The sequence below is a fragment of the Telmatherina bonti genome, assembly GCF_933228915.1.
Source record: "Telmatherina bonti genome assembly, chromosome: 16".
Taxonomy (NCBI): Eukaryota; Metazoa; Chordata; class Actinopteri; order Atheriniformes; family Telmatherinidae; genus Telmatherina; species Telmatherina bonti.
Genome location: NC_136614.1, coordinates 30,448,501 through 30,460,295, shown reverse-complemented (window position 1 = coordinate 30,460,295; position 11,795 = coordinate 30,448,501). Strand labels below are relative to the sequence as shown.

The following is an 11,795-nucleotide window of genomic DNA, read 5'->3' as shown; positions in this document are numbered from 1 at the left end:
ATGAGCGGTATCTTTGCTAGTTGTGTAATGATGACTTTGCTGCTGGGTGTTACCTGGGCTGACCATAACCTTCATCAACAGAGAGAGCTGAATGATCACAAACTATCCTCTCCTAATACCGACTTTGCCTTTGCCCTTTACAAAAACCTGAATGCCAAAACTGCTCCCGGAGACAACATCTTCTACTCACCGTTGGGTATCTCCACCGCCCTGTCCATGCTGTCAAATGGGGCCCGCGGTGAAACTCACAGTCAGCTGTTCTCCAGCTTGGGTTACAGCAGTTTAAACCAGACGCAGGTCAACGAAGCCTATGAGCATCTTTTTCGCGTACATGGGCACAGCAATAAGAACCAGCACCTGGATGTTGGCAACGCCGTGGCGCTCAGCTCCAACCTTAAACCCTCAGAGAATTTCCTGAATGATGTCAGACACTTTTACTTTGGCGAGATCTTGAACATAGACTTCTCTAAGCCCGATGAAGCTGCAGCTGAGATCAACACATACATTGCTAATAAAACCCAGAACAAGATCAAAGACATGGTGAAGAATTTGGACCCTGGAACAGCTTTGGTGCTGATCAGCTATGTCTACTTTAGAGGTAAGCAGGTTGCAAATCCAACATTTGAGACTTTGGTAGGACACTGACAACTTCATGTCCCACACAGGACAGTGGAAGTTCCCCTTTGAGAATGAACGAACCCACAAAGCAGATTTCCATGTAAATGGCACCACTAAAGTGGAAGTGGAAATGATGGCAAGAACAGGGAACTATAAAACCTACCTGGACCTGAGCAGACACACTACAGTCATCATGCTGCCCTATGAGGGCAACACCTCCATGATGATTGTGCTGCCTGATGAAGGCAAGATGAAGGAGGTGGAGAGCTACATCAACAAGACCCACATCAAGCTCTGGAGGGACTCAGCAGCTGAAATGTACATTTAATTCAGTTTCCTCCTAAATGGTTAATTAATGATGTTAAAAAAGACCAACTATCTGATTTAATCAATTTTGTACCACTTATTGGAAAAAATTCTGGATTTTCATATGTCAATATTTTAAAACTTCTGTTTCTCAGGTATGTGGAGCTGAAATTGCCAAAGTTTTCCATCTCTGCTGATGCCTCCCTCGACAGCACACTGAAAGAAATGGGCATAACCAACACTTTTGAAGATATTGCAGATTTCAGAGGCATTTCTGACAAGGCCAGGATAAAAGTTGCAAAGGTTTGCATACATTCTTTTCCTCAGTCTTTTTAAGGAATGTTTCTAGCAAAGATGTTCACAAGTCCAAGCCAAATCCCATGCCACTTTCAGTCGTAGTGAGATGTCTGGCATGCAACGCTTGCCATCTGATCTGTATATAGGACTGCATTATTGCATCAAAGAATTTAAAACCATTCCTAACCTTTATCTACTCATATATTTTTAACAACACTGAACTAATACATACTCTGTCAGCTCTCCTCTGGAAAATTTCTTTGCTTTTCTGAATTTGGACAACCTGTATAACATTGAAGTCTATTCCGATTAGTAAATGTGCGCTAAACATTTACTTAAAGAGTTTTTAATGTGACAAAGTTGATCTGGACACACACAAAAAATGTAAATACTTATTCTCTGGTCCATAGCATCTTTTTTTCTGCAAATAGGCAGAAGAACCAATATGCTAGTGCAGGGAATCCTGCAGGTTTTACATGTTTCCCTGCAGCAACACACCTGATTCCAATTTAATGCTGTTGTGGCAAAGTAATAGTTTATGGAAACTGTGTTGAAAATAAGTTATTCCTTTTCTGAAAGTATTCAGTGCAACCAGTTGATGGAGTTATTTAGTACAAAGGGAGCTACAAGCTAATGTTTATGTCCCCGTGACTCTAAGCTCATCGCTAACATGGATACTAGCTTTATAATATTGTGACTTAAACTCTCCAGGTGTGTTTTAAGGTGGATGCAGCATCATGGATCTTAATGCAGACATTGCAGTTCTTGTATATTATTTTGGTCTCTCTTTATGTAGTATTTAATACCCAAACATTTTACAAGTGCAGTAGTAGCAGATGTGTTAGCGCTACTATTGTTTTGACTGATTGCATGTATGAAGGCGTCTGGGTTCATGTAATGTTATGTCAGAATTAAATCTGAGGAAACAACAGCAAACAGCACAGACAGCAGACAACAGACAGGGCAGAACAAATGATTAAAAAAAACAAAAAAAAAACCAGGTCGTTAGCAAGTCTCAAATTGCAAGTTCAAGTTGAGTCTCATGTCACTTTAATTTGTAACCGAAGTTCGACCTGAGTTTGAGTGTCAGACTTGACTCCTCAACTCTGGACTGCCTTTTTATAGGACAGAATAAGACAAACTTAAAATAATACAACCTCTGACTACCTCTGTCTTTTATATGCAGGCATCTCACAAGGCTACACTGAGCATCACTGAGATGGGAACAGAAGCTGCCGCCACAAACATCTTTGAGATGATGTTTTTCATGAGGCCACAATCAGTCATACTTAACAGGCCATTCTTGGTTTTCATTCTGGAGAACCCCACTGACAGCGTCCTTTTCATGGGCAAGATCAACAATCCCATGGCCATTTAAAAGTTCATGTAAACAAAAGATCGTAGAGTTTACTGAAAAATCTAGTGAAATTTTTTTTCATGAATCTTTTTCAGTAATCTTGTGTTTCTATTAAATCTAAAGGAAAAGTTAGAGTTTTTCCTTTGTGATGTGTTCTTTAATTCCCTCTTCCTACTCCCAAAGATGGCAGACTTCTTTCTCTCCTTCCAGTTCCCAGTATGCTCTGCCGCTTCTTTGTTCTGTCAGTCTATCTATCTGAGCTTCTTTCTTCGTGGATCTGGTCAGCTGGTGTCTCAACGCAATTGATCAAATCATTTCTCCGCAAAGAACAGGCAGTGGGGAGCCTGCATGTCCTCATGGAACGCGGCTGGTTACATGATGGGGCGAGTGGAAGGTCATTTGCCTGTCGCTTCTTTCTGGGGAGAACATGGAAGATGTCTTCATAAATGGTTTCATGATAGCTGGTTTTCTGCTGTTCGGAGTGTGCAGTTTCCTGGTGTGTCACAAAATTTGGAAGATACAGTCAGCTACTGGTGAGTTTTGTGGTGGAGTTTGCTGCGCTATCAGCACTCAGACTCAAGCAATGAACAAATCGAACTGTAAACTTGATGCCATTTTTGCCCAAATTGGCAAGCTAGTTGTGGTTCAGAGCTCATCCGTGGAGTGGACATCAACTTGGAGAAGCTCTCAGCTCAGCTTGGCAGAAACTGACCCACAATTTGGCTGTTTGGAGTTGCCAGTGAGAGATCGCTGAAACTGAAGGCAGAGGAAAACAAGTCCCAGGCTGGCCCAAACAATTGCTCGTATCTGAATCTGGCTCCCTTGACCTGCCTTGGTAGGCTGGTTATCAAGTCTCCTAGAATGCTATGTAGTCTGATCCCACCCTACTCTGCTTCCCATCCTCACAGGCCTGTGGATCTCCCTGAATCAGCTCTCCAAGGTTGCACCAATCCATCAACAGGAGGCAAAGGCTGGAGAAATGAACTGACAGACTCACTCATTTACGCACACATACAGACTCATGCTTACAGTCACAGACATAACCCCTAGTGATTACCACCTTCTTTGGGACCCCTTCCTCAGTGACACAACTTCCCCGTAATGGTGGATTGGATGTGCTAGTCAGTGTGCTGGGAGGCACTGTTCTCCCGTCCACCTGATCATAGCTTCCTATGTTGTGACTGAATATATGGTTACTTGTACTGAAGTGTGTTTTTTTTGTCAGATCTCTGGACTGCCCTTGGAGTGGCAGAACAGAAATGCTTCTTCCTTTTCCCTCAACCCCCCTGTTTATCTTGCGTTTTCCCTTCCTTAATCTGCAGAAAAGGCATGCTGTGTCTAGCTGTTCTAGTGGTTCATTGATGATAAATAAACTTCCACGTTAAAAACTTCAATTATAATATGTGGGCGCATTAGTGGTCTGTTAACTTGAATAACTTTGGAGAAACAATTAACTGACTGGCATAGTATTTAAAAAAACATTTTGCCATCTAAATGATATCTCTTTCAAGTAGGGGGGCTAATAGGGGCTTTCTTTTTTTTTTTTTTTCTAGTAGGGGCTTTCTAAAATCAAGAATGCACTGCTAATAAAAATTCTGCTCTATTTCTTCCTCCCTCAAGGCTACAGTGGATATGGAGGTATTACATAACTGTTTTTTAATCTCTGGTGAATAATAAGCAATAGAAAAACTGATAAACAATTTGCTGGATTTTGAACCAATCTGTGTGTTTCCATTTTCCTTGAACACTTAGGCTTGTGGGGATTCATTTGTCTTTGGAAACTTTGTGCTTCGGATTGTTGAAAAGAAGCCTCAGCAAAACACTTGGCATGAAATAAAACAATAGGGTCAGTGCAAGTGTTTATAAGCACCTAAATGAGAGCAAAAAACAAGAAAGTGGAAAAATCTTAGGGTGCATTGACATCAGGATAGTTTACTAGACTCAGTCCGATTGGAAACTCCGCTCAGTTATAAGGAGGTGTATCCATGCGGACCAAGATTATGTTCACATTGCACTTTTTTTTCCAAATAATATAACCCCATTTTATCCAAAGGTGGTGTTTAACTAGTATTCAGCAAAAGAGAGAACAAGACCTGTGTGACAAAGAAAACTGTTGTGAGTTAAACATAGTGCACAAAACTATGGCTGTTTTGGGTTTTTTTTATTTTGTCTTATGCAAGTATACTGCAGAAATACACTGCAACAATGTGTGCAGTATGAACAACAGATGAGGCAGAGGACTCTTACACTATGCTTTACCCACAATGCAATGCTATGTCAAAATGCAGGAAGTGACTTTTTTTGTAGTCTGCTTCCTGTATTTGGTCTGCCTGAAATGGGTTGAGGCCTGCATTTGTTGGCTGATCAGGTTAGCTTCTTTGGTCTGAATCAGAGTTTGTTTGGTGCATTCACATTTCCGCAAACAAAGTGGACTTTCGAATTCGAATAAAAAAGGCTGATGTTAATATGCCCTTACAGAGGCTTCTTTGATATATGTAAACTGGAGGATGACCAACAACAAAGTTTTTTTGTTTTGCAGTGAGACAACAAGAGGCAACAGTTCCAGGAACAACAGCCAACTCCTCAAAAAAACAAACAAACAAACAAACAAAAAACAGGAATCTGATGCAAATATTTACACCACATCATGACTGACAAAAAATTGTACTTGGAAAACCAACTGACTGTAAGACTGGAGAAAACCAACTAGAACTGTTGAAAAGTTGTTGTACCAGCAAAACTGCTAGAGGACTATCCTCACTTGCTGTGATGGACTGGCGACCTATCCTTGGTATACCCTGCCTCCTGCTTGTTAATTGCTAGAATAGGCTAAAAACCCCCATGCTTCACTCTGAATTGGTGGGTATAAAACATAGATGGAGGAAAATCACCTACTTAGTCAAAAAGACAGGAGTCAAACTTAAAATAACTAAAGAGTCAATGGTGAAGCTGTGGCAGAACTACTTCTGGAGTTCACAGGCAAATAGGAAACATCTGAAGCCATGACTGATGTTGACGTGGTCATAATTAGCAAGATTCAATAAGTCATAGAAGAAAGCGAAAAAGTAAACATTAAAAAACTAGAGGTTAAGCCTTGAGAGAACTAAATATGGATACACAACCAACATGATTTAGTTCCTTCCTTCTGGGTTACTGTAAGGAAGCAAAGAGCAGAAAGACTCATTTATGAAGGTAGTTTATTTTGTAATCAACTGAATCATCAGTCTAGTTTAGATCTAATATGAAACTATTGCTAGTGTGTGCATCTTTCACAGGACTGAGTTGACATTTTTTTTAACGTAAAAGGCAGCAACCGTGCTTGCAACCTCACTTAGCACATGCACCCCTAGCTGCTTTCCCCATGAACACAGGCTTTTCCAATTACTCTCAATATCCTTACCAGTCTAACTGAAATCCATATAGTTTAAAACAAAGAACAACTAATCATCATCAAATTTTAAAGGTTAACATTCCTCAAGTATTTCCACAACGCTACAATGAGTATGAATTTCAGCTGCAGGAGAAAGGAACCTACAACAGTTCCCAGATCTTGGAAGTATGCTTTAAGTATGTACTACCTCACTCGATCACTATATAAAACCACTGGCATTAGAGTGGAAATACGAGGCCACAAATCAGCCACCTGCAGCCAAAACACTATTAACAATCCTTCAATCATAAACTGAGCTGCAACAGATGGAACCATAAAGCCTTCAGTTTAAAATGTCTAACAGAAAGTGGTACGCTAGCTTTCAGTCACTCAAGCCACCTGTGGATGATGCAGGAATTATGAAGTAAGGGTACGCCATAGGGTTGAACTGTGACCTGGAGTCATGTCCTGGACAGGAGATGGCCAGATAGACAGAGATCACACTGAAAAGCAAGACAACACATGCATGTACAAGGACAAGAAAAACTAGCATAACAGAAAGCAGCATAAAATGTTTACGCAGCTGCAACAGCAGTTAGATGAAAAGCTGGTGGCCCATCATGTTGAGAGCAGTTAGCAGTGATAAGGAGTATGACGGAAAGGCTGTGTCTCAATTCAGGGTCTGCACACTTCCAAGTACGAAGACTGCGTAAGCTACTAAGTGTTCTACGTCATCTAAACACTCTAAAGTGCGCTTACTGCCAGTAAAATGAGACGGCCTATCTCGTGTACGAGAATTACCCATAGTGCTTTGGTCCTTTGTTGCCTAGCAACTACATATGTGAAGTTTATCTATTTACTGATCACATTCTTCCACAAACGACATGAAAACATTTTTAAAAATTTTTTTAATTTTTTAAATGGTGCCAGTTACTTTAATTATTATTAATTTCATATATCTTTGTGATTAAGTGTCAAAAATAAGGAGGACCAGACCAGACGGCCCAGACGGACCAGACAGCTCATCCTGTCAAGCAGATGTTAATTTCAGAATCCAGTATTTTGTCCCACTGTTCATCAGAAGAGTGCTCTAATTTGTCCAGGACCGACTTGCGTGTTGAGCCAAATGAAGGGTGGACTTGAAGAAGCCTTTGAATTGGGACAGCACTTGGCGCATCACTATGACGCATGCAGCCGATAAATTCACACTTGGAACTGTGCAGAACCTGAATTGAAACACATCCAAAGAGTAAGACAGGTGGTGTGCAACTTAAACAAACTTTCCCAATGGGATGGGTACGAGTGACATGCAGCATGTTGAGGCAGATTAGACTTTGAGGAAAGCCATGCTTTGTGTAGCAACATACACTCAATTTGATTGGTCTAACTCTAAATTCATTGTCCCATGCTAAAAATGTAAACTTCTGAAATCTGAACAAGCATGTATGAGCAGAGGGAACAACTACAGAGAGGACCAAGGCGTTTCAAAAGACGAGGTACTGAATAGCTCAAGGCTCTCCAACTCTGGTCCTTAAGAGCTACCACCCTACAGGATTTATTGTAGCCTATCTCTGGTACAACCCACTTGATTCAAATGAAAAGTTTGCTGTCAACTTGCTGTCATATTCTGCACCGCTAACAAGCCATTAATTTATGTCAGGTGTGTTGCAGCGAGTAAACACTAAAACCTGCATGGTAGCTCTAGAAGACTGGAGTTAGAGACCCCTGGAATGGCTCAACAACAAAATACCAGACTAATAAAATAACTGTCTGCTCAAGGGGGTGTACAATCAGTTAGGACCTGGTCGTTTGCCTGCCCGTGGTCTTGAATATAAAACACCGCCTTTTGCTCTTTTTGATTCATGTTTAAAACATCTCAATTAAGCTACTGACCAATCAGCATCAGCTGCTCATTAGAGATCCTAAGAAGAACAAATCGTTTAGTCTGTAAGTGGATGGCAGTTGCAGGCAGGTCCATCCAACACACCGATGTGGAGCATCATGATTTTAATTTATTTATTACAAACAGAACAGCCGAGCTACTTAAGGCCCAGGCCATCAGGAATTGTCCTAGTCCTCTTGTGGCCAGTCCCAGCCTGTCTTTCACTCAGACCTTTTGCAAATAAATCTCTTTGAGCCTCCAAACCCTGTCGTGGATCTGTTTACAGATCCTATGAATTCAGGCAAAATAAAAACCAAAAGTTTACTTCCAGCCACATCGAAGTCTCCAGATAAGTTTTCTCATTAATTCCTCATTGGAATATCAGAAGCTATAATCATGTCCAAGTTGGATGGATTTGACCAGAATGTGTCATAACTGATCCGCCATTCTTGGTTTTCATGTCATATAACTTCCTCTGTGCTTTTTAATATGTTTTCATTTTGCATTGTCACATCTGTGAAATAATTTTTCATTCAGATCACATCATTTATGTCTTAGTTCAGGTTCTACGTTCATTCTTGAAACCAGTAGACTGCAACAGTAAAAAAAAAAAACATAAAAAATAGTACAAATAATGAAAATGCTATATTTCACCCTTTATTTTATTTTATTTTATTTTATTTTGATTTACCTTATTTTATTTTATTACATTTTATCCTTTTAGAAGATAATACAAACAACCTGACTTTAAATAATAATAACGTTTTAACAATGTTTAGCCTCATTAACACATTTACATTATTTGATTAATTAAAATGTTCTCAATTTTTATATATATATATATATATATATATATATATATATATATATATATATATATATATATATATATATATATATATATATATTTTTATATTTGTATTATACATACACACACATGCAAACATACACATAAATATGTATTTTATATATATATAAAATATAATATATATAGTAATGTATATAAAATATTTATATACAGCATCATAGTAAAATATGAATGTTGATTTGATTTTTGTAAATAGTTTTTATATTTTAGCATTGTATACATTATAATTTGTATTTTACATAAAATAAGTTTTAAACCAGATCAGAACAGACCTACAAAATCACATAACATTTACCCGAGGTATCTGGGAATTAAGTACACTGCCTTTTACAATGCTATCCCGGTAACTTTACTTAACTTAAATGTACATATGTGTACATTTCCACATGTGTATAGTAATCTGCCTGAACAGAGTCACCTCCTGATACCGACTGAAGTCAGATCTATTAAACCAGAAAGATACAAAAGATAAAACAAGTTATTACATTATATTGCTTGTATTCCTCGTGTATTTTATTTTCTCCTGGACCATCTCTAAGTACCTCGAGGGGTATTTCTGTTAAAGAACCACTGATCTCTGTTGTCTCTCTGTGGTGGACTGGTGGCCTGTCCAGGTGCTACCGTGTCTTTCACCTGACATCAGCTGGGAGACAATGAACAGATGGGATCAGAGTCAGTCTGTCTGCCTGCTTATGTATTTACAATACCAATTAGATGTTTTCCCACAAAAGGGTCTGAAGTGGAAATCACTGAAAGCGGCAGATTTAAATTATACGCTTCATGTTTCCTTCTAAGACCAATGAAATCTGCCGTGCAGCATGTTCAGAGAATGAAGCGATAGCCTCTGACTGTGTTTGTGTATCTAGGTGTTTTACTAAAATAATACTGACTCACTTGCAAATCTGAGGGGTAGCTTAATAAAATGATGGAGCGTCTAGCAAACTGCATGAAAGTGAGTGTTAATTGTAACCATCAGCGTCTCCTGAAATAGGCTGAATGTTAATTTAATATTCAAAAGTTATCATCAATTTAGGCGTAAATCTGTGGTGACAGACTGAGTTCATAATTATTCCTTCATTCTGTCGTTTTTTCCTTCATTATTTTTGTTCATTATGTAACATTGTTTTGACTTATTTTGGTTTGACTCGTTATGTAACTTCCACTGACTTTTCCTTTATTATTTCATATTGGCTGTCAAGATGACTGGTGCTTTTGCTAGTTATGTAATGACAGCCCTGCTGCTGGTTGTTACTCATCGTTGGGTATCTCCATCGCCCTGTCCATTTTGTCACCTAGGGCCTGAGGTGAAACTCACTGTCAGCTGTTCTCCAGCTTTGGTCACAGCAGTTAAAGCCAGGTCAATGAGCCAATGAGCATCTTTTCTGCATACATGGGCACAGCAATGAGAAGCAGCAGCTGGATGTTGGTTCTCAGCTCCCTGAGTCCTTCAGAACACAGATGTCCAACTCCAGTCCTCGAGGTCCGGTATCCTGCAGGTTGTCTTGTTGGGGAAAATTGTTATGAGTTTGGTTTGTATTAAGTATTAGACATATATGCATTGATTTGCTGTGATCCTGCTGTGTTTTGTGTCTATGCACAAAGCTTTCTTTAAGTCATATGATCCTTGTCTGGAATGTGCAGACAAAGTCTGAGACAGGAAGAGTTTCCTGCAGGGCATCGGTTTTTGTCAACTGCTTGGTTGACCAGTTGTCTAAAGGTTAGAGGTTAAAGGTAATAAAGTAATATAGTGAGTGATTGATGCTTAGTGAGTTCAGTTTAGTCTTAAATAAGAGATAATGATTGTTTCATATGGTCTGCCCAGCAACTAGGAGGAGTTAAGCATGGTTTATAATTGGGTGTTACTTCAGCATCTGCAGAGAGAGTTCTCTCTCCAAGCTCCAGCGTGTGCTTGTATTAGTTTATAATAAAATGTTCATTGTAAGAAGACAGTTGACTCTTAGATGTATTACAACTTCTCAAGACCAGAGTATTTTCCACCACAGTCTCTATGTTCCAACACACCTGAAATGAATAAACAGATCAACAAGAAGCATTTGGATCCATTTGAATTGAATCAGGTGTGTTGGTGCAGGGAAACAACATAAAGCTACAGGATACCGACCCCCGAGGACTTGAGTTTGACACTCCTGCTTTAGAGAATTTCCTGAATGATGTCAGACACTTTTACTTTGGCGAGATCTTGAACATAGACTTCTCTAAGCCCGATGAAGCTGCAGCTGAGATCAACACATACATTGCTAATAAAACCCAGAACAAGATCAAAGACATGGTGAAGAATTTGGACCCTGGAACAGCTTTGGTGTTGATCAGCTATGACTACTACAGTCATCATGCTGCCCTATGAGGGCAACACCTCCATGGTGATTGTGCTGCCTGATGAGGGCAAGATGAAGGAGGTGGAGAGCTACATCAATAAGACCCACATCAAGCTCTGGAGGGACTCAGCAGCTGAAAGGTACATTTAATTCAGTTTCCTCCTAAATAGTTAACTAATTATTTAAAAAAAAAAAATTAGACCAACTATATGATTTAAACAATTTTTTACCACCTATTGGAAAATATTCAGGATTTTCATTTGTCAGTATTATAAAACTTCTGTTTCTCAGGTATGTGGAGCTGAAATTGCCAAAGTTTTCCATCTCTGCTGATGCCTCCCTCGACAGCACACTGAAAGAAATGGGCATAACCAACACTTTTGAAGATATTGCAGATTTCAGAGGCATTTTTGACAAGGCCAGGATAAAAGTTGCAAAGGTTTGCATACATTCTTTTTATCCTAAATGGTTTGAGATAAACTGACTTAAACACCAACCAGTTATACAGTTTCACTGGTAAATGGGAATGCCGGCTTCGGAATAAACACGACTAAGACCTGAGTAACAGGCATCTAAAATATTTGCGATTTTCATGTGTCTAAGTTTTGAAACTTTAGTTTCTCAGTATGTGCAGCTGTCCTACCAACGTTTTCCACCTCTGCTGGTGCCTCCCTCGATCACTCTCTAGAAGAAATGGGCTTTTGAGAATATTGTAGATTTCAGAGGCATATCTGACAAGGCCGAGATAAAAGTCTCAAAGG

At 39.4% G+C, this 11,795-nt stretch overlaps 1 protein-coding gene across 1 annotated transcript; it reads left to right on the top strand.

Annotated features, from left to right (window-relative positions):
• LOC306767225 (alpha-1-antitrypsin homolog) lies at window positions 1–2,599 on the top strand (the record flags this gene model as incomplete). The annotated part of the gene is made up of 4 exons (XM_079255149.1): window positions 1–598; window positions 666–936; window positions 1,080–1,227; window positions 2,408–2,599. The coding sequence occupies 4 exons, from the start codon at window positions 1–3 to the stop codon at window positions 2,597–2,599; spliced, it is 1,209 nt and encodes a 402-aa protein (XP_079111275.1).
• Between the last annotated feature and the right edge of the window lie 9,196 nt (window positions 2,600–11,795).